Source organism: Pipistrellus kuhlii, unplaced genomic scaffold, assembly GCF_014108245.1.
Source record: "Pipistrellus kuhlii isolate mPipKuh1 unplaced genomic scaffold, mPipKuh1.p scaffold_m20_p_1, whole genome shotgun sequence".
Classification (NCBI taxonomy): Eukaryota; Metazoa; Chordata; class Mammalia; order Chiroptera; family Vespertilionidae; genus Pipistrellus; species Pipistrellus kuhlii.
In genome coordinates this window covers 17,458,764-17,482,142 of record NW_023425404.1, presented here as the reverse complement: position 1 = coordinate 17,482,142, position 23,379 = coordinate 17,458,764, and the positions used below count along the sequence as shown (strand labels likewise).

The 23,379-nt window shown below is 41.1% G+C and overlaps 2 protein-coding genes across 10 annotated transcripts in view; one reads left to right on the top strand and one right to left on the bottom strand.

Moving 5' to 3' along the window:
- The window catches only part of PALS1 (protein associated with LIN7 1, MAGUK p55 family member), a 75,355-nt gene extending 70,556 nt beyond the window's left edge, over positions 1-4,799 (top strand). For 7 of the 8 annotated variants that reach the window (XM_045579586.1, XM_036433785.2, XM_036433800.2 and 4 more), the window contains one exon: positions 1,685-4,799. In XM_045579586.1, coding sequence (XP_045435542.1) covers positions 1,685-1,861 — 177 coding nt within the window. In that variant the 3' untranslated portion in view covers positions 1,862-4,799. The remainder of the gene's footprint in view (positions 1-1,684) is intronic. The other variant, XM_036433807.2, reaches the window with a different exon arrangement.
- ATP6V1D (ATPase H+ transporting V1 subunit D) lies at positions 4,615-23,244 on the bottom strand. Of its 2 annotated transcripts, none has more exons than XM_036433899.2 (9): positions 23,051-23,244; positions 15,540-15,657; positions 12,824-12,903; positions 10,681-10,748; positions 9,648-9,692; positions 8,609-8,712; positions 7,990-8,056; positions 6,763-6,841; positions 4,615-5,501 (listed from the first exon to the last, which is right to left on the bottom strand). In XM_036433899.2, the coding sequence occupies exons 1-9, from the start codon at positions 23,089-23,091 to the stop codon at positions 5,360-5,362; spliced, it is 744 nt and encodes a 247-aa protein (XP_036289792.1). In that variant the 5' UTR covers positions 23,092-23,244; the 3' UTR covers positions 4,615-5,359. The 2 variants fall into 2 exon arrangements, with proteins under 2 accessions (XP_036289792.1, XP_036289800.1); XM_036433907.2 differs by having other exon boundaries at positions 6,763-6,796.
- Positions 23,245-23,379: the final 135 nt, after the last annotated feature.

Here is a 23,379-nt window from a genome sequence, read left to right as displayed (position 1 = left end):
CATAAAGTTTAGATTCTGTTTTGAGTTATGTTTTTTCAATAATCTTAAGCTTTGAGTAGACATAAGTTTCAGCAAGAATGTCAGTGTGTTTGGTTACAATAGTGTAGCAGAGTCCCTGTTAGGGAACAAAGGATTCTGTGTACCACAGCCAGATACACAACATTCCAGAATGAAAATGAGAGAGCTACACAAGCAACTGCCTCAGGACAAGCTAGAGCTGTCAGACTTTTAATATGTTTTCCTACTGTTACAGAAGTTCAACCAGCTGAATGATAGAAATAGTTTTGTATTGTGGGTCCAATATAATATGTAACTTATATCAGACATTTGGACTTGAGTTTAATTAGTTTTCTTTATCGACAGGGGTGTTTTGGAGGCAGTTTCATTTTCTTGAACAATTGTGCCTGATAATCAGGCACACAGCCTTGCCTCCTGCTTGTCTATGTGAAATAGATATTTCTCTTACCCAATATTTTAAAGTAGCTGCTCTGTGTTGTTTCCCAAACTCTTCTTAATATACTTTTTGCATCGTAAAGACCTTCTTTGTGTATTGAAAACAAAGTAGAAATTTAACATATTAAGCTCAGTATGTACTTAACTACCCTCAGTATACACTGAATGGCCGGATTATTATGATCTCTGAACACATAATAATCTGGCCACTCAGTGTATATCCTATATAATAAAAGGCTATATGCAAATTGTCCCCTCCCCCTGGCCAGGCTGGCCAGACCCTACCCATGCACGAATTCATACACCAGGCCTCTAATACACACACACACACACACACACACACACACACACTCTCTCTCTCTCTCTCTCTCTCTCTCTCTCTCTCTCTCTCTCTCTCTCTCTCTCTCTCTCTCTGAGTGGCCAAATTATTATGCGTTCAGAGATCATAATAATCTGGCCAGTCAGTGTATGTGGGGGGTTGGCTTCAGGATGCCTAGTGGATAACAAAATCCAAAGATGCTCAAGTCCCCTATATACAATGGTGTAGATTAATGCATGCAGTTGGCCCTTCACATCCGCAGACTCCCAACCTCAGGTCGTAAACAGATATACAGATTATTATTGAAAAAAAAACCGGCCTATCAGTGGACCTGTGCAGTTCAAACTTATGTTGTTCAGGGGTCAGCTATATTCAATTATTAAAGCTTGGGTTGACCAGCAATATTTTCATTAAAAAAGATGCCCATTTTATTGATCCTTTGCTTTTCCAATAAGATATTTAACTTGCCCAACTCTGCAGTAGATATAAAGAACAGGGGCTCTATAAAGATGACGCTTTGGGTCCTGCCACTCTTGCTCCACCCGTAAAGGTTCACTCAGTGTTACAACAGATGTTCTTTTAGAAAGAGGTTAGGATGCTCTAGAACATTTTAAAATCAATGTCTGTGGGGAACTCAAAGTAACGGTCTTTGCTCTTGAAGTCTTGTGGGTGAGATAAGACAGAAATATATGAAAACCTAAATTACAGTGTAAATATTTCGTATTGAGTCCCAAATGTCTCACAATATGAGTCCTGAAGATGCCAGAAGAGCAAAGGAAGTCACTGTGGGCATGACAAGGCTGGGAAGGCGCTCCTAAGGTGGAGTGCTTTGAGAGAAGGAAAGCAGTTTACTTGTTCTTTGGCCACCTTTGGTAAGGCGCTAATGTCACACTTTTTATCTACTCTTTACAGCCAGAAGAGTTGAGAGAAATCATTGAGAAAACTAGAGAGATGGAGCAGAACAATGGTCACTACTTTGACACGGCAATTGTGAATTCAGATCTTGATAAAGCCTATCAGGAATTACTTAGGTTAATTAACAAACTTGATACTGAACCTCAGTGGGTGCCGTCCACTTGGCTGAGGTGAAGGAAACATCCATCTGCGGCATGATTGGACTTGGTCTGGCACACTGTCAGTACGAAGGTAAACCTGATACTTCAGCAAGACTCTGAGGGTAAGGTGGCAGCCAAGTAGGCCTGTTGTTAGATCTCACACTATGAGAAGAAAATCCCCATAGCTAATTTGTGCACAGCAGCCTTTATCCCCTATGGCTTTTGGTTCTTGACTCATTTGGGGATTCTAAATGGAAGCTTTCAGTGGAGCAGTTCCATCTCATCCATGTAAAAACCTTTTGTTTTCACCTAAATCTTTTCTGCCTAGTCATATTTCCATGAAAAGCGTGTGTGTATATACACAGCAGCCCATGTCTCACATAGTTACAAATAGTAATGTTATTTAACAGTTAACTTAAATGACTTCATGGGAATTTGGGGGGTGGGTAGGGACTGTGCTGCTCTGAACTGGGCAAGATTTCATTTAGTTAGAAAACTGATTTAGTCATCAGAAATACTATCCTTAAAAATTCTTAGTGCTGAAAATAGATACACACCAGATTTCGAGAACTCACTCCAAAAAAATACGTTAGTTTATAGTGATTAAAATATTTTTTAAGGTGCCACTTTGGTCTGGAACTACTCATAGGCTTGAATTCACTTGTGTTTTAATTCTTGAAAAACATTCCGTTAGAAGCACCAATTTTTAGCTCAAGCTTTGTGGATTGGACTTTATCGCAGACTCTGATCTAGTTAAATGCATGATGACTTTTTAAACCAATGATTTTATGAATTTTCCTTTGTCTCAACTGATTTGATAACCTTGCTTCCTTTCTCTGATCTGCATAGTACAACAGAATGTGTTACATTTTTTATGAATGGCAGATGTTCATATAAACTGTGTTGACTGTTAAAGTTTCTCATAATGAAGTTTTTTATATACATGAAAGGACATAGCACCTTTGACAGTTTTTGCATTTTTATATAGGAGCACAGTATAATTTGATGACTGTGCTATATACAGGTAATAAACTGGAATTCTGTGATGAATATAGCTGCTGTACTGTATACTAATATTTAATAGATTGACAAATGGTTATTGATAATACTTGTTCAGATTGGACTAAAATTATATCTGAGGGAAATACTATGGCAATTGACTTTGAGATCAGAAGGGAAGAATAACCTGAAAGTCATTTGAACATTTTATGAAAGGAACATGGGTGGGGGTGGGGGAAGTTAAACATATATAAAGAGGCTTTTGTCCTAACAACATCTGTCTCTTAGGACCATAATGCAATAACTTGTTAAATCATAAATGTTTAAACTAATGGGATTTTCACACTGGCACGCAAAGTTGACTTGTCTTTTCAAGCCTTTCGGGATAGTGTGATGTGTGACAAAACCACCTCAAATGTGAATGTCATTTTATTTTTGTGATGACTTTAGCTACATTTCCTGTTCTCAAAGCTAAACACTGGAATAATATTGAATTGTCACTTAATTTAATGCAGTTTTTAACAAGTATTTTATGTCATGTGTATATTTGATTTTTTTCTTGTCTACGTACTTTGAACAAATGTAGACAGTTTATATGTTGCCTTTTTCTGTTCAAATTTGCATGGCGTTGAAGTTGGCTGCAGTGTATGTCTTATGTGGAAAGACTTTTATTAGGAAGAAACATCCTGGGTTGAGAGAAGGAATGCCATACATGCTGTCTCTGCAGGTCTGAAACACTCCAAGTTTATAGCAGGAAATGCACAGCTCACACTGATTTTTAGCATTGGAAACCAAGGTATATAAGCACTTCATCTTCTCAGTCTTGCAGTTTTTCTCCTCAGGAATGAAATGCAGTCAGTGGTAGACAGTGGAGTTTTGTGAGCTGCTTATCATTAATGACAACTGTTTTTAACCTAAGATCTAAAAAGTTGGCAGTTTAAACTTAGTTAGAATGAGATTTCAGGTGATGTCAGCCAGTGGCTGTTCCATTCCCTGAGTTAATCTGCAGACCGTAGATCCACATAACACCATGTGCTGACAAGACTCAGATGTGGCTTTAACAAGCAAATCCCCTACTAGGGTACATGCCATCCCATTGTATGCTTCAGGAAGTCTAAAGTGACAAGATATTTTGGGAGTCAATGAAGTCTTATAGTTCATTCCTCATCAGCAATGGTAGAGGTATAGAAATGTTTCTCCCAGTGATGTGGACATGCTGATAGTCAATACAGTCCCTAAGCAAAGTGAACACAGTTGTCACTAACTTCCTTGCAAGATAATGTAAACAAACCCTTGCTGTACACCTAGCCACTGTGGCCAGTTCCATTTCCTGTCCCTCTGTGGTTCTGATCGGATACCCCAGAGTGGGGAGGTCTGAACCACTTATAGGAATACCAATAGCTAGTAAAATGCACGTGCTAGTTCAAATAAGGAAATCTCTCCCTTTAGTGAATTCTACGTCAGAACTAACGAAAAGGAGAACAGTATTTAATCCAGATTTACTATCTATGAAAAGCTAATGTCTGGATTTTTTCCCCTTTTCTCATGGCATAAGGAATAAGTATCGATAAGGAATAATTTGAATGTAATTTTATGAATGTGTGTGAAAATATGAACCAGGGATTTAGCCTTAATAAGGTGACCTTTCTGATATTATTGTTAATCCTCCTTTGTATTTGTGTCCTGTATCTGCACTCTATTGTTTTGAGATGTTATACTGCACACTGTATTGTAAAAATAAAAAGTAAAATTATATTTCAAATAAAAAAAGCCACCAAGTACTTTCTCTTGCTTTATTTATATCCTCTGCTATTCAAGGTTTCAGCATATCTAACGACCATGCTGTCTTCACGTTTGTGCCAGCAGTCAGTCCATTGGAACCTCTGGGTGAAACACACATCTTTTAACTTATTCTTCACCAGAGGGGAATGCTCCCTATCGGCACAGGTATTAAGTTTTGTTTCCTTAATTTTTTTAAAAATGAGCAACTCAAATTAATCATTTTACTGTTTATATCACAGTCACATGCAAATTGGCACAACTGTTCCATGACAAAGAGAACAAAGAGAGACATGTCATGCAAGGTAAATTAAGGGGAGGCTTTCCTAAAGCTGGGGAAGTGCCAGACGGCCGCAGCTATCTCCGACAACAGCGCCAGAGGTGTGGGTGGGTAGGAAGGGAGGGTGCTCCGACAGTAGCTGGCCTCCTCGTATGGCCTCAGACCACTGCTGGTTCCCACGGGGGATTTCCTAATATGCTTGGTAAGCCGATCACTTGGAACCATTTATAACTGGGGTAGGGTGACACTTCTGTGGAATAAATTGTACAAGTTCTTAGGCAGGTTCTCCAAATCTCATCTGTGATCAATGGTTGGTAAATTCAGATTCTGCAAAAGTAATCCCGTAAGTGGACATACAGGGAAGTTTTACAACCAGTGAAATTAGACCAAAAAATACACCACCACACGAACCAAACCTACACACTGAACTAAAATGGTGTCACGTCAGGACTGAAAGAACCAGAGCAGGCAAGGTTACTCAAACAGAAGATCCTCATCCTTCTCTTCAGCCAGAAGATTGGCAGGCTCTGTCACCTCTCCAGCTATCTTCCGTTTCTCTAGTTCCCTCTCAGTTTTTTCCTTGAGAATCTTTTTCTTCTCCTGTATTTTCTTTAACCTGTAAAGTAAAGGGTTTTTCTGAATGCTATTTCAGTACTCAGTAGATTTGCTTTCTTCTAGTTTTGTAACAAGGATAATAAACACAAACTAGAACAAAAATTTATTGTAATTTCAGTTTTAGTAATAGCCCATTAAAAAAAGATTTGCAGTAAGAAACACATATTTTAAGCTAATAACTGATTTTAAAAACTCCTATCCCAAGGTGAATAAACTTTGAAATCATTCCCTGATCCTGGAAAGGATTTTGAGCATTTAGGCATTTATTAAAATTTTTTATTCCATTTGGCTCACCACAAAGTTTAGTTAGGACAAAACTAACTAAACTTTGATAATTAAGACTAGAGGCCTGTTGCCTTCCCGCCCCCCACACTTTCCCGCCAACCTCCTCTGCTCCCCACCCCATGCTTTCCCTCCCACCACTGCCACCCCCCGCCTGTGCTTTCCCTCTTTCTGCCACCACTCCTCTACCCTACCCCACTTTCGGGCTTTCCTTCTCACCGCCACCGCTGCCTTCCTTTCCACTGTCCCTCCCTCTTCCTTCTATGCTGTCTTCAGTCTTCACTCCCTCTGTGTATGCAAATTAACTGCCATCTTTGTTGGGTTTAATTTGCATACTCGCTCTGATTGGGCTGGTGGGCTTAGCGGAGTGAGGGTTAATTTGCATGTTTCTCTTATTAGTGTAGATTATAAATCATACTCAGATGCCACTCAGAGCTAAGAGGGCTGTGTCTTCCCTGAATATGCCTGCCTTCATCTGTCTCCCACTTCTGAACCTGACACACTGACCCTGTACACCGCCTACTTAGTATTTATTAACCCTACTAACTATATGTTCATAACCAATTACATACGTGCATTTCTCTCCCAAGTACTGTACCAATTCTCTAATGGTATAGTTTACACTATTATGTCCTTTCTGGAACATAGTCGACATGTAATACATACTGGTTGATTAATCCAGTTTCTTTTTATGTGGGAGATAGTCACCCCCCTTAAATCAGATTCACTTTTTAAAGAAACCAAGTCTATTAATAGCTCCTCTAACTAAAGCTTTTGGAGATGCTGTTTTAGGTATGTGCAAAACTTGGCATAGATCTGTCCTCATAGCCTTTGGCAATATTATTTCTTGTGGTTACATATCAGAGAAAATGCAAGCTATGCTAATTCTAAAGAACAGAAGCCAACAGATTTCTCAGCAAATAAGAGACATTGGAATATGGAAAACAGAAAATGATCAGTAACTGCCAATGCCAACAAACCTATAGAACTCTTCTCGCTCTCTCTCATCCAGCTCTGCGATGATATAAGCAAGGGTACGTTCAATCCTGGGAATGATGACTAGGGTTTAAAAAAATATATACCTGTGAGAACTTTCTAATTGCCAGTGCTCATTTGTATACCAGTTATATTTTCTAATTATAAAATCAATGTACATTTAATGCAAAAAATTTAGGAAACAAGAACATAAAAAAATATATATATATAATCCAACCACCCTAAAGTAACTATTACAAACATTTTGGTATATGCCATTTTATGTCTTTTCTACAGACAGATACCACATACCACATACAGACAGATAACATTGGGTCACAATATATTATGTCACTGAATTCATGAATATATATAACATTGAACAAGATTTGAATCTTCCACGCTCAAATATACAGTAACCTGTGGAAAAGTGGAGCATCAAAGCACAGAGAATGCAGTAAGCTGTCTTTTGTGTCAGTAATAAGGTTCTGTTTTACATGGAATTTGCCTATTCTAGAATGTCAGCTTGAGAGTTGGAACTATTACCTTATCCATTCCGTTTTGCTTGTAACTCCACGTATAAGGGCTGGCACTAGCAAGCAGCCAGGAAATGTGTTTTCAGTTTTTTAAAAATAAGGTAACTTCCTCTTTAACACTAATAAAGCAAAATAATTTCTTGGCTATTCAAATTTTTCTCCTTAAAATTGAAAAAATGTTCCTTTAATGAAAACTGAGTTTCTTAAGCAAAAAGTATTACATTAATACTTAGCAGTCAGTTTTGAAATAATAAAGATGGGAAATAATGCATCAAATGGGAAAATTTCTTTTCAGAATTTCTTTTCTTTCAAGAGAATATAGGACATTGGCCTAAGGGAGAGGGATTTAACATTAAATATTTGATGTGTTCAAAAAATGCATCATTCACTCAGTCATTGGAAAGTACTAAAAACACTATAGCTCTTGAGAAATAGTTTCCACTCTTTATTCTAAATGTATAACCAGCAGTGAATAAAATATCCCATAATTGTGAACTCGCCACTCTCATCTAACACCCAAATTATATACCTCATATCAAAGCACTTAATAATAACATTTTACAGCACCAATGACTGCACTACCCATTGTGGGCAGTATGTACCACCTGGCGGTCAGTGCCCGATCCTAGCAGTTATGCAACAAATGTAGAGGCGTGCACAGCAGATGAACAAAGAGCCCCACAGGCTTGCACTCACCATGTTCAATGGCATTTACACGCCTGTTGGTTATCTTAATAGCTTCATCCAAAGTAACAAAGGAAGTCTAAAATAAGAGGACAAATAAAATGTAAGTACAAAGTCTTCCTAATCCTGTCCTGTTCCTTTGCTCCACTCAGATGGCACCTGTAGAGGACATTTGGAAACCAAAACTAGTCCTTTCAAGTTAAAAATTGTAAGATTTCCATAGAGCTAACACTATCTCCATACTATTATAACTTACTTCAGGCTTACCTAAAGTTGTGAAAATGGCAAGAGGAGAGAATCATGCACAAATGACCTAGATACACCTTAGCTGGCCACAAAGGAAAGCCTCAAAGGTGTAGGAGGCTTTTCACTCATACACACCGTGTTAAATCTGCATTTAAAGCCACAGTCCTCCTCTAGCAGAGTGAAACCACCGCTGCACATTTTGTCAGTAACACAAGTTGGGACAGTGGTGCAGAAGTCACTATTTCAGAAATCAAAACATCTTTGACTTGTTTCACAGGGGTCATGAAAGCAGTTTGAAGTACTGAGTTCAGTACACTCTGAGCCAAGATCTGAATCTCCGGCACTCAAATATTAGAAGCCAAGCAGCAGGGAGTTCTCTGCCTACCTGCAGTGAGGCGAGTTCCACCAGTAGTTCCACTGCTTTGGCATAGTTCCTCTTTAATTTAGCCAGTTGTTCCCCACCTCTGGCTAAACCAGTCAGTTCATAACCTGGAAGAACCAGTCAGACAACACTTGTAATTGTAGAATAATCATCTTCCCTCTCAAATTCCCCAAAAGATGTCAGAACAGTGCCAAAATGGAAAAAACAAATATACTATCGCTATTAAATGCAAACATGAAGTGCCCATCTCCCTCCCCAGACACTACTGGACATGACAGTATCCACAGGGATACTATTCTAACTACAGGAGGTGTTTAACCAACCCCCACTTCACCAGACTGCTGGAGTAACCAACGTGCTCCATGCCCCAGCAGAACACACTGCCTGATGACACTCTGTTAATAGGTGACTCTCCAGAATGCTCTACTTTATTCGAACTTTACTAAATATTTTATGTGGACCAATGAAAGATGAGTGCCAAAGGAAGAACATTGCTATATTTAAAAAAAACAAAAAAACGAACAAAAACAGCCTGATTACTTGGGACAGACTCAACAAAGATATTTTACTACTCCAAAAATGCTGTCAAATTAGGGAATGGTGAGACAGTGATTAAAAAAAAAATAAGAGTGGGCTATGAAATTCTATGGAGATTCAGCATTCAGACTGTATCAGTGTCCAAGATCTTTTTCTACTTTACAGAGGCCCAAACTCGAAATTATAAATAATGTATTATGGGTGTGGTTTATGCAGAAAGACAACCTAGAAGTCTAAACTGAATTCATATGCAAAGAAAGGCCATGAACTTATATTTTTAAAATGTTACATGATTGTACATTTACATATCTCTAGGTTAAAACATTTTAAGACATGTACAATGTTTAATGACTCCCTGACATAACACTTCTTTGATAAACTGATTACCTACTGTCCTAACTGTATCCGATAAGGCTCTAACATGGGAACCACCAAACTCAATCTAGCACCATTTTCCAGAACAAGGTTCATTTAAAGAGGAATCGGAGAACCCAGAGACACTTACTGTCGGTTCCTTCATGGTAATGTTCAAATATTGGCAAGGTAACACCTGTTAAACACAGAAAAAGTCAACAGATTGTCTGGAATTGTAACTGGTTTCAAGGAATAAAATTAGGAACCTGCCTTCCTAATTGTTCAATCCTATTCAAAAATTAAATTAGCCTGAGTAATAAGAGATCTGGTTGTTTCAGTGGTGTTTTTCCCCCCCCTTCAGCTTGGAGATATACAAAACAAATTGCACATATTTAATACATGCATTTTGATGAGTTTAGATATATGCATACACCCATGATACCATCACAATAATCAAGATAATACACACCATCATCTCCAAAAGATTTATGTGTCCTTTTCCTGTGTGTGTGTGTGTGTGTGTGTGTGTGTGTGTAGAATTCTCAACACCAGATCTACCCTCCTAACAAGTTTTTAAGTGCACACCACCATATTTTTCTATTGGCACTATACAGTACAGCATATTTCTGGAATGTGTTTATCTTATATAACCCTAACTTTATATACATTAAACAACTTCCCATTTCCCCTACCATAACTCCCTGGAAATCATCAGTTACAATGGGTTTTAACATGTAAAGCCAATCAACTTGCTCTTAGAGTCTAAGTAGAAAAGATTAATTGGGATATCCAGACATCCTGTAAACCAAACCATAATATGCTAATGATATGCTAAGGCCGCTCAACTGCTCACTATGATGTGCACTGACCACCAGGGGGAGACGCTCTGACAGGTAGGTTAGCTTGCTGCTGGAGCCAGATATGCCCTGGAGTCCTTCTGCAGCGTCCTTTCCAGTCCTGATCATGCATCAGTGCAGTCCCTCAGCCTGGCCTGTGCCCTCTTGCCATCCGGGACAATTTGTAACATTGTCAGAGAGCTGGTTTTGGCCCCATCCCACAGGCCAGGCCAAGGGACCCCATTGGCACATGAATTTATGCACTGGGCCTCCAGTTGCTGAATAAACAGGTTAATTTTAAAATGTCACCTTTTCTCCCCCATGGAGTCTAAATGGTTTAAAAATTACCTGCTACATTATCTTTCTTTGCTCGAATCTTCACTTGAGCTTTATTCACATTTTGGATAACTGTTGTGCTGCAGGGGGGAAAAAAGGGCCTTGGTTTAGTTGAGCTTTTAGAATGAAAGATAAACCTACCATTGGATAATTTTAACAAGAGTGAGGTATCAAAATTAAGTATGTCCTGAAAATGGTCTTTTTCCCAAAAAAGGGCAAAAATCACTACTTCCACAGGAGGTCCTCAGAGAGCAAAGACTAAAAATTAGTCATAAAAAACAAAGAATGATTTTAAAGTATTTGGATTGCTTGAGTTTTTAGTCAGACATGGGATTTTCATTCTGTTACTGTAATTTAGAGAAAGCTTTCTTTCCTTTTAGGTTTGCTGTTCAAAACTTCTAAGTTTGGCAAAAGGAGTACAATTCCTCTTCTAGAACTTACCTAACTTCCATCTGGCTTTGTCTGACTCCACATTTTTTTTTTTTTTAAATATAGTTTATTGATTTTTTACAGAGAGGAAGGGAGAGAGATAGAGAGTTAGAAACATCGATGAGAGAAAGTCATCAATCAGCTGCCTCTTGCACACCCCCTACTGGGGATGTGCCCGCAACCACGGTACATGCCCTTGACCGGAATCGAACCCAGGACCCTTCAGTCCCCAAGCCGACGCTCTATCCATTGAGCCAAACCGGTTTCGGCTGACTCCACATTTTTATCGTAATGTGTTTTCCCTCTAACCACCCTAAGGTATTCACACACCACCTACACACTACTGATTCCTCCCTCTGCTTGGAAATGCTAGTGCAAGTTGTTATCCTACCGACACTGGCAAAACTTAAGTCTGCTGCTTCAGAGGCCTTGTGGCCCTCAGGCTGTAAGACGTGGCCCACCAGGTAAGGCTCCTAGACGGTAAGAAACACTAAGAATAAAGGCACTGTGTCAGTGAGTAAAGAAGACTAAAGCCAGCCATGGCCTGTGTGGCTCAGCGATTCGAATGTTGGCCCAAGTACCGAAGGGTCACGGTTCTATTCCCAGTCAAGGGCACATGCCTGGGTTGCAGGTTAAACCCTCAGCCCGTCAGGGCAAACAATCAATGTGTCTCTCTCACATCATCTCTCTTATCGTTGTTTCTCTCTCAATCTCTCTCGCTCTCTCCCTTCTTCCTCTCTTCTTTCCTCTCCCTCCCTCACTTACACTCTCTCTGAAAACCAATGGAAAAAATATCCTCAGTTGAGGAATAACAACAAAAATTAAGGGAAAAAAAACACACACTAAAATCAAAACCCCTGAAAATAACTTCCACCTCTGCCCCTAAACAGTCATTTGACTCAGGAAGGCACTGAACTTAACAGAAGAACTGCACCTCATCTGTTCACAGGCCTATTTGGAAATTGGCAAAACCCCTTTGTGAAGGAATACTAAGCTATTGTGAATGCTTTGTAAGGCATATTTTGATATGACAAAAGCCATAAAAGTCATGCCGCCTCCCCCCCTTTTTAATATATTTTTATTGATTTCAGAAAGGGATATTGATCGGCTGCCTCCTGCACACACCACAGTGGAGATCAATTATCTTTTCTAATACCAAAAAACAACAGCAAATCAACCCAAACGCCTTCCATTAGGAGAAAAGGTTAATAAGTTACGGTACATCTAGAGTAGGGGTGTCGAACTCAATCAGAGAAGGGGCCAAAATCTAAAATCCAGCCTAAATCGCGGGCCGAATGGTTTACTGAACAGTCATAAACTGTCATTGTGATGGAAACGCAGCGGAGTGCAGTGATGACAGCGCGGTGCGGGCCACATTGCAAGGCCTGGCGGGACGGATTTGGCCCGCGGGCCTTGTGTTTGACACATGTGATCTAGAGAAAGATTATGCATCTAGAGAAAGTGAAAACAGGGGGAAAATGTTTATGATAGCATGTTAAATAAAAATGGACCATAAAATATCAAGTATCTTGTGCCTACAGCGATGTAACAGATACATGTCGGTAGTAATGAAGATGGTGATGTTAAGGGGATGGGTTTAAAAGTGTCCTTCCTTATTATTAATATAGCAATTGTTTTTAATGCTAATATTTTTAAATTTAAAATTTTTTTAAATGAAATTATGAACATAGAACACTGATTTTTCAAAACAATTTAGTCTTCTTACCTGAAGTCCCCTGCTGTGAACTTGGCCTCAGCAAGTGAAAAGGCAGCTTCTCTCATCACTTCACCCATCAACATTTTAGTCTGAAAAAGTATAAACCAATAGCCGATTCAACCAAGTTATTTTACCATCAGTATTTCATGTCAGGTGTGCATGTAAATATAAACATTGACTTGATAATGATAAAACAAAATAAAAATTTCCTATTTTGCTTTAACAGGTTTTGTTATGGTCATAATCATATTGCAAAACCATGAGTTTTATAAATAAAACATCAAAATAAAGACATTAAGAAAGAGAAAACTGAATCTTTACTACAGGACTATGTTTTTGTTGAATGGATTCATAATGATTTGCTCAAATTAATCTCCTAAATTCGCTACAGTGCAGTCAAAATCCTAATGGCATAGTGATTCTAAAATAAATCTGGAATATTTAATGTTTGAGAATATCCAATAATTTTTAAGAGAAGTATAACCAGCCAAGACCGGTTTGGCTCAATGGATAGAGCGTTGGCTTGGGGACCAAAGGGACCCGGGTTCGATTCCGGTCAAGGGCATGTACCTTGGTTGCGGGCATATCCCCAGTAAGGGGTGTGCAAGAGGCAGCTGATCGATGACTCTCTCTCATCGATGTTTCTAGCTCTCTATCTCTCTCCCTTCCTCTCTGTACAAAATCAATAAAATATATTTAAAAAAAAAAAAAAGAAGTATAACTGGGACAGTGGGTAGAGAGTTACCTTACCAAGTATTAAGATGTATTTTAACTATAAAGAAATACATCTGGTACTGGAACACTAAGTCAATGAAAGGAAAAGAGAGTTCAGAAACAGCCCCAGGACTATACTGGAATTTAACAATGTAAAGAGACCACTCAACTGGTCATGCATTTCATGCATTTACAAAATGATGAAGCTAAATCCCTAACTCCTCAGATCACACCACACACACACACACAAATGATTCAAGGTAAAGGTTTATTTTCAAAATTATAAAATAGCCCAGCCGTTAATTCCCAGTCAGGGTGCGTGCCCAGGCTTTGGGCTAAATCTACAGTAGGAGGAGTGCAGGAGGCAGCTGGTCAATGATTCTCTCTCACCATTGCTGTTCTATCTCTCCCTTTCCCTTTCTCTCTGAAATCAATAATATATATATATATTAAAATAAGATAGCAATTTTAGCACAACAGATTGGCAACAACAACAAAAAATTAATACCCAACTAAGAAAAATTTAAGGAAATAGGTCCTTTCACTAATCATTTATTAGAAATGTAAATTAGTATAACAATTTGGAAAGCAATTTGAGTTATCTATCAAACAATTAAATGATTCTTGAGATTCTAGGACTTTTCCAGAAAAATCCTAGCATACACTTAAGGATTTAAGAGTACTCTCCCCCACAAAATGGTAAAACTACACATCCATCAATAGAGAAACAGTAAATTCCATGATCCATGCAAAGGAGTACCATTTGGCTATTATAAAGAATGAGACCGTCAAAACCGGTTTGGCTCAGTGGGTAGAGCATCAGCCAGCAGACTGAAAGATCCCAGGTTCCGGTCAAGGGCATGTACCTTGGTTGCAGGCACATCCCAGTAGGGAGTGTGCAAGAGGCAGCTGGTCGATGATTCTCTCTCATCGATGTTTCTATCTATCTATCCCTCTCTTCCTCTCTGTAAAAAATCAATAAAATATATTTTCTTTAAAAAGAATGAGACTGAACTATATGACTATATGACGTAGAAAGCTGTTATCACATTCTGCCATGAAACGAGGGAAGGAGGAGTGGGGCAGAAAATATTACATAAATATAAATATAAATGTGTGTGTGTGTGTGTGTGTGTGTGTGTGTGTGTACTTGCATGCACGTTTCTTACCAAAAAATCTGTGTGTGGACATATAGCCACACAGGATACCATACTCTTGGTATATGCTTCACAAAAGCAATACTTTCAGTAGGTGCTACCAAAGAAAGAGGGACTGAGATATTCAGGGAGAAAGAGATTGAGAGACAGAAGATGGAAAGGATATAAAACAGAGTCTCTCAAAGAACTCCTCTGGGAAATGAAAAAAGGATAGTTGTGGCTAGGAGAGGGGAAATGGGAAAGAACCTTCATTTTTTATATACCACTGTATATAATTTATCCAAAAAGCATGGAGTTAAATGTACTAGCTGCCAACACTGTTCTAGCTACTGCAAATACATTGCTGAAAAGACAGAATCCCCTTCTGATGGAACTTACATTCTCTAGTAGGGGTAAACTGTCAAACAAATACCATGCAGTAGTATGTGCTATGATAAAAACAAGGAAACATGACAGAAATACAGCGGTCATTTCAGAATGGGTGGTCAGCGATGGCCTCTCTGGAGAGACGAGAATGCAGAGGAGCCAGTCATGAGTAGTTCTGAGGAAAGACATTTCCAGCAGGAAAAAAACAGCTAATGCGAAGCCCCTAGAGGAGGATGTTAGGAAGAATAGGGCAAATGAGGTCAGAGAGGCAGGTAGGGGCCAGATTAGATCAAGTGAGGCTCGAGAACAAGAGTAAGGATTTGGATTTTATTAAGGGATCCATGTGAAACATTACTTTATAATGGTATTTTTACTTTTGAAAGAAAAATTAATTAAAATAACAAAGAGAAATTAAAATGTCAACAGCCATGCTGGATTTTCCTTAGATATTTCCAAAATAAATACTGTTCTAAGCACAGTTCATCTACCTCTATGATCTTCTTTAGGATCTGTCGAAATCGAAGAGTTAGGGCATCAGATTTCTTCTTCAGGAGGTTTCGACCTGTCTGTGCTCCTTTCAATCGAGCCTTCATGATGGTCTGTGCCCTATGTAAACATAGTTAAAGACATTTATTCCCAGTGTTTAAAAGAAAGAAAAATACCTCCCCAATACAATGTTAAAATTATGCTTTATTCTTTTATGTCAACAGAATAATATATACAGCATTTGTAGCTGACAGGTTTAGTTGGTTTCTCAATACCACAGAGTTCTGCCCTCAAGTGTTCCCTAAATGAGAAGTTTATTTAAAACTAGAACAATGTTGCCAAAACCAGTTTGGCTCAGTGGATAGAGTGTTGGTCTGCGGACTGAAGGGTCCCAGGTTCGATTCTGGTCAAGGGCGTGTACCTGGGTTGCGGGCACATCCCTGGGAGCGGGTGTGCAGGAGGCAGTTGGTCATCTTTTTCTCTCTCTCTCTCCCCCCTCTCTCTCTCTCTCATCAATGTTTCTAGTTCTCTCTCTCCCTTCCTCTCTGTAAAATATCAATAAAATATTTAAAAAAAAACCTAGAATAATGTTTTAATCTATATCTGGCATAAATATTGTCATAATAAAGTTTATCAGGAGTGTTTTTCATAATTCCAACATAGTTTAAATACTTAATGATTTATAAATTAAAACAATACCTGTTTCCATTAGAAGTGTTCCATCCCTAGCCAGGTTAATGGACAGAGCAATGGCCCGCTGACTAAAGGGTTATGGGATCGATTCCGGTCAAGGGCACGTACCTCAACTGCAGGCTCTATTCCCAGCCCTGGTTGGAGCACGTGTGGGAGGCAACCAATTGATGTGTCTCTCTCACATTGATGTTTCTCTCTCTGTGTCTCTCCTCCTCCCTTCCTAAAAATCAATGGGAAAAATATCCTCGGATGAGGGTTAACAACAACAAAAAAGAAGTGTATTAAGGATTTTTTAAAACTCTGTCCACTAATTTATGCATTTACCTTCAGGACCAATAATTCCACTTGGAGGAATTTATCTTACAGATTTACTCCCACAGGCATACAATAATATGTACAAAATTATGGATGAGTACTCCAACATCCTATCTAATAAAAGAGTAATTGACCATCACTCCAAAACACAAGATGGCTGCCCCCATGTGGTCAAACATGGCTGTCCCCATGTGGACACAAGATGGCTGCCAAAAGATGGCCAGCAGGGGAGAGCAGCTGGGAGGGACAAGGTCTGCAAGGGAGGGCAGTTGTGATCAGGCCAGCAGGGGAGGGCAGTTTGGAAGGGCCAAGCCTGGAAGGGAGGGTAGTTGGGGGCAATCAAGCCTTCAGGGGAGGGCAGTTAAGGGTGACCAGGCCAGCAGAGGAGGGAAGTTGGGGGCAACCGGGCCTGCAGGGAAGGACAGCTGGGAGGGCGGGGGGGGGCAGGCCTGCAGGGGAGAGCAGTTGGGGGGAGGGGGGGAAACCAGGCCTGCAGGGGAGGGCAGTTAGGGGTGGCCAGGCCTGCAGGGGAGAGTAGTTAGGGATGACCAGGCCTGCAGCGAAACAGTTTGTCATCAATCAGGCTGGCAGGGAAGTGGTTAGGAGGTGACCGGGCTGGCAGGCAGAAGCTGTTAGGAGCAATCATGAAGGCAGCCAGGCGAGCAGTTGGGAGCCAACAGTCCTGGATTGTGAGAGGGATGCCTGACTGCCCGTTTAGGCACAATCCCGGCAGGGGTCCCAGATTGGAAAGGGTGCAGGCTGGGCTGAGGGACACCTTCCCCTCACCGCCCCTTGTACGAATTTCAGGCCTCTAGTTATTTATAAGAGCAAATGGGTAGAAATAAGTTAAATGTTCCATAAATTATGTTTCATTATATAATGGAATGATATGCAGTTAAAAAAAAAAAAAAAAAAGGAACGTAGGTCTGCTTGTGCTTCCTATATGATATTGTTTAAGTTATGCAAAGCATGGAGGGACAAATATGCTTATACAGATACAGAGAATAGGAAGGATTCACAGAAACTACAACCATTTCCTTTGGGAAAATGGGCTGACTTAAAAAAAAAAAAAAAAAAGAGTGCCCTGGCCAGTTTGGCTCAGTGGATAGAGTGTTGGCCAGCAGACTGAAGGGTCCTGGGTTCCATTCCAGTCAAGGACACATACCTGGGTCGCAGGCTGGATCCCCACTAGGGGGCGTGCAGGAGGTGGCCGATACATGATTCTCTCTCATCAATGATGTTTCTATCTCTTTCCCTTTCTCTCTCCCTTCTTCTCTGTAGTCAATTAAAATGTATTTTTTTTAAAATAGATTTACTTTGTATTACTATATTAGAGGCCCAGTGCACAAAATTTGTGCATGGTGCGGGTGCCCCTCAGCCCAGCCTGCACCCTCTTGAAATCCAGGACCCCTCAGGAGATGTCCAACAGCCGGTTTAGGCCAGATCCCTGTGAGATCTAGCCTAAACCGGCAGTCAGACATCCCTCTTGCACATTGAGACCGTTGGCCCCTAACTACTTGCCTGCCTGCCTGATCGCTCTTAACCACTCACCTGCCTGCCTGATCACCCCTAACCACCTCTGCCTGCCTGATCACTCCTATCAGCCTCTGCCTGCCTGATCACCCTTAACTGTTTCTGCCTTCCTGATCACCCCTAAACACTTTGCCTGACTGCTTGATCACCCATAACTGCCTCTGCCTACCTGCCTGATTGCTCCTAACCACTCGCCTGCCCACCTGATCACCCCTATCAGCCTCTGCCTGCCAGATCACCTCTAACTGCTTCTGCCTTCCTGATCACCCCTAAACACTTTGCCTGATCACCCCTAACCACCTCTGCCTACCTGACTGCCTCTAAGCACTCTGCCTGCCTGCCTGCCTGATCACCCCTAACTGCTCACTGGGGGTCGGCCACCAGGGTGAGGGGCCGAGGTCATTCTGGTCTCTGGTCGTTCTGCCTTTTAGTCGCTGGGCATTTATTATATAGGATTCTTTTGTAACTTTTGTATTTTACTCCACAATCTTTTATTACTTTTTCTATTAAAATGTGGCATTAAAGTGTTTTGAAATCAATCAAAACCCTAATAGCAATCATTTTATATAAATGACTTTACATAGAAAATGAATGTAACAAATTAGGTAACAAATGACATATATAAGCATTTATAATTTACTAGAGGCCTGGTGCACAAAATTTGTACACGGTAGGGTCCCTAGGCTTGGCCAGGGATCAGGGCCAATAGGGACCTTCCAGCTGCCAGCCAGGGCCTCCCTTCCCCTGCTGCTGACGGGGGCCTTCCTTCACTCCACGCCATCCCCTGGTGATCAACGCACATCAGAGTGAGTGAGGGAATTCCTGGTCTCCCGGGTGAACTCCCAAGGGGACACTTTGCATATTAGGCTTTTATATATACAGATTAAATGACATATGTAAGAATAGACTCCTGAGAAGTGACAAGCTACTGAAGTCTCCTTACCGCCTATTTCAATCTTTTCCCATCAGAAACCACAATACCAGAGTAAAAAAACCAACAGCAGAAACTGACATTTCTGTTCTTGCTCCCATATGCCTGATAAAATTTAATAATGGCCAAAACCGGTTTGGCTAGTGGCTAGAGCCTCGGTCTGAAGACTGAAGGGTCCCAGGTTCGATTCCAGTCAAGGGCATGTACATTGGTTGTTGGCACATCCCCAGTAGAGGGTGTGCAGGAGACAGCTGGTCGATGTTTCTCTCTCATCGGTGTTTCTAGCTCTCTATCCCTCTCCTTCTTCTCTGTAAGAAAATCAATAAAATACATTTTTTTTTAATTTAATAGTGGGGGGAAATGGGCAATAAGATCCAACAATAGATTATCTTAGATACTTAGAGTGATTTGTTTAAGGAGATATAATTTCATATGAATGGTGTTATAACCAAATGCAAAATAGTATTAATGGACCTTTGGCTAAGTTTTTAGATTGTTGAAGTCCTTTACCATAGGGCAAAGGTTATTGAAGCAATTCTGCAGCTGGAAGGAACTTTCGACATTATCCTGAAAGTTAAGAAAATGAGACTTAGAAAAATGAAACAGCTGAGATTGGTTTGGCTCAGTGGATAGAGCTTCGGCTTGGGGACTGAAAGATCCCGGGTTCGATTCCGGTCAAGGACATGTACCTTGGTTGCGGGTGCATCCCCAATAGGGGGTGTGCAAGATGCAGCTTGATCTATGACTCTCATCAATGTTTCTAACTATCTCTCTCCCTTACTCTCTGTACAAAATCAATAAAATATATTTTAAAAAAAGAAAAGAAAAATGAAACAACTTTCCCACAGTCACTCACTGAAGAAAAAACAGAGCAAGACAAGAACCAGCCTTCTGACTCCAGGGACTTGTCTGAGGCTCAACCGCAGGTCCACTGTACCCCAATTTCATGGGACACTGCCTCCCCTACATTTTATAAATAGCACCAGATGTTCTCTCTAGTTATTGGGGCTGCCTTTGACTGGCTGAAGAGCTAACCATGTGAGGCAGGTTCAGTCTCCTGCCTCAGCAGGATTTAGCTGCCCCAATGTGTATTTTGAAACATACTGTATTGTTTACACTAACCATCAGAATTTGGAGAAGAGTTGAATCAAATGTAAGTCAAATCCTAGTATTGCAGATTCCAGCAAGTTTGATAGCAAAAAGGTGAACTGGTTTATAAAATTGAACTGACCAGGTTAATTTTAATTTCCTCCTAGGTAATGGCATCTCTGTAAAATAGACACATTTTTACTCTTGACACTCAAAGAGTGACCTGCCCAAGGGCTTACAGCCCTTGTAGGTATAACCTGGATTTGACTGACTTCTTTAGACTTCATATCCTTCATGTCTCTTTCAATCCCACCCTAAACTTGTTTTTCTCTCTCTGCTGCCTAACTGGGTGTCAGCCCCATTTCACAGGGTAACATTATAAGAATTGTCTCAAAGAGAAGTCACTAGTGTACTTCCTAACCTGGCTCTTTAAAAAACTTATTATTTTTCAAGTTTCACAGATGCTCAGCCCTACTTAAAGTGTTTGACCTTCAGCTCCAATGATAACTTATTTCCAGATGAATCAAAGACATCTGACTACATGACAAAGTACCTGGGCTAAGCCTTGGGGGAAATATTTAGAGAAGCTGTTACTTCCTGCACCTGATTTTCCCCTTAAACAGCAAGCTCGATGCTCTAAAAGAGCAATTTCCTCCTTCACAAACCTATCATTCTTCTTGTCTAAGCCGAATGAAGTTTATTTTCACCTCTCAGTCTTAAATTCCGACAAAAAAAAAAAATGTTAACATTCTGACTACTAAGATTAACACAGTCAAACATTAACTGAAGCAGTGAAAACTGATTTTCCTCAGGAACCTCTGACAATAGGGGAAGGAGCTGACGTGTGTAAAGGTGACTGCATTTTAAAAGAAGGAGGGAGAGAAGGGAGAGGGGATTCAAGCAGACTCAGGGAAGTGAAAAGTTCCAGAAGGCTGGTCAGTGGAAATGCGATTGGGCCTCCTGTGTCTACCAGCTGACATTATGGAAGTTAGGGTTCCATCCTCACAGACAGAGGCCTTCTCCTTCCTGACTACATTTCAAAAAAATGATTTTCAGGTCTTTGAGAAAAACACTTAGAATTTATAGGGAGAGACATATTCAGGGTGTCCCAACAAAATCTACACATATACTTTGAACAATTATAAAGGTAGTGTTTATTAAAATACATTTTATTTTCAAAGTTGAGTTATCAGCTCTTAAAATGTGTAAACCTTTTTTGGGACACCCTATACATCTCAACCAGAAAATGAAGGACTCATCATTGTAAGCCCTTTTCAGTAAATGCCCTAAGAAAGAGAGGACAGGAATTGCCAGCAGGTGTTGACTATTATAAATTAAACAGTAAATTCTTCCAGTGGCTCTGAGCTTTCTCAGGCAGACATTTTAACAGGGGCTGGTGGCATTAGGAAACACAACCGTAGGTTGCTGTAAGCTAGGGGTTAGCCATCTTCCCCACAACTGACTTGGTTCCAAACAGCTATTAGAAAGCCAGTAGGTGAAAATAAAAAAAATACACAAAAAGCCAACAACTCCTTCATTTCATTAAGAGCTGTAGCCACCCAGGCAGAGACAGAAATCTAGGTTTGGGGGTTGAAAATAACTTTTTTTTTTTTTTAGGAGAAAAAGGTCAGGATGAAGAAAAGCAAAAAGAATATTTCCAAAGAGATAGGACCACAACAAAAAAGATCTGAATGTCAAAGCCAAAACTGATGGTCTGCTGCTCACTGAAAAAAAAAATAAATAAAAAGAAGAAAAGGAAAATGAGAAGAGGGCAAATAAGAACAATCTTTTCTTTCCACACATTGTTAGGTACTTATGAGAAAACCTCAACGTTTTCTTTACAGACTGGCCAAACACCTAGGGCCATGTCTTGCCAAAGACATCGGACCAAAGAGAAAGGCTGCCCACAAGTGAGCAAATTCCAAGGCATGGGTTCATTCGAGGAACATTTTTTTTTTGTGTGTGGACTGTCTATCCTATACAATAATCCTATCTAATAAAAGGGTAATTTGCAAATGACCAAACTACTGAATAGTTGGTTGCTACGACGTGCACTGACCACTAGAGGGCAGACGCTCAGCGCAGGAGCTGCCCCCTGGTGGTCAGCGCGCTCCCACAGCGGGGATCTCCGCTCAGCCACAAGCCAGGCTGAAGGCAGCAGAGGTGGCGGGAGCCTCTTCCGCCTCTGTGGCAGCCCTAAGGTTGTCCGACTGCTAAAGGGCACAGGCTGGGCTGAGAGGACCCCCCTCCCCGCCTCCCCTTCCCCCTAGTGCACGAATGTCTTGCACCGGGCCTCCAGTGGATTAATACGTGAGAGCGTGCACGGTCCAGTGGGAACGTTATGCAAACAATTACCATCCACTTTACAAAGGGATGGGTATTATTAACATAAGTCTGAACAAGAGGAGTGCCTCAGAAACTCGGGGTACCTTCCCATCGCAGGTGACATTTCATGGAATCACGGAAAATGACTAAGGGGTCAAGATCTAACGTCCTCGCTAGGGCATTTCAATTCTACACCGCATTTGGCTTAGAAGCCTCTTCTAAATGCTTCCCACAGCAGTTAACCTCCTTTCTCAACCCATTTATCAAACCTCGTTAGCTTGCCCATCTCTCCGCTAAAATGAGCATCGACTGACAGTTACGTAATCCGGTGCCAGTTTCCACAGGGAGGGCGGAATGAATGGCTGGGTTCGTGGACAGGGCTAGCGGACCTTCACAAAAGCCAGCAGGCCGGGCGCCTGTTGCTATGGGCAGGGATGGCTCTGGCCAAGCCGGTTCTCTCGGAGGAATGAATATGTGAGGGGGCCGTCCGGGAGCCTCGCCCTGCACCCACGAAGCAAGACCGGGCGAGCTCAGGATCCGCCCAGAAAAATCAGGAACCTCGGCGCGGAGGGAACGAGAATCCCGCCAGGCGGTCCTGAACCTAATGACATTCGTTCTCTTACTTACATTCGCGAGGGAAAGATTTCGATTCGGTCTTTGCCCGACATTCTGACGGTGACTGTCCGGCTCCGGTCCCCGGTCAGGCAGACGTGGTTGCCACAGATCCAGCCACAGCGTCGTCTTCCACCGCAGTCAGGTGGTTGTCTCACTCGACCGCCCGCCCCCCTCGCGTTGCTAGGAGACCGCCGGGATTCGCATTCTTCACTTCCGCTTCCTGTTGGCTGGAGTGGTGAGGGTGGGAGGGCGTGAAGAAGACAAGGCCCGGATGTGGAGGCGCGCGCACCGCGAGACTGCCCCTCACTTCCGGCCCGCTTCGCAGCCCCTCCCGCTCCAGT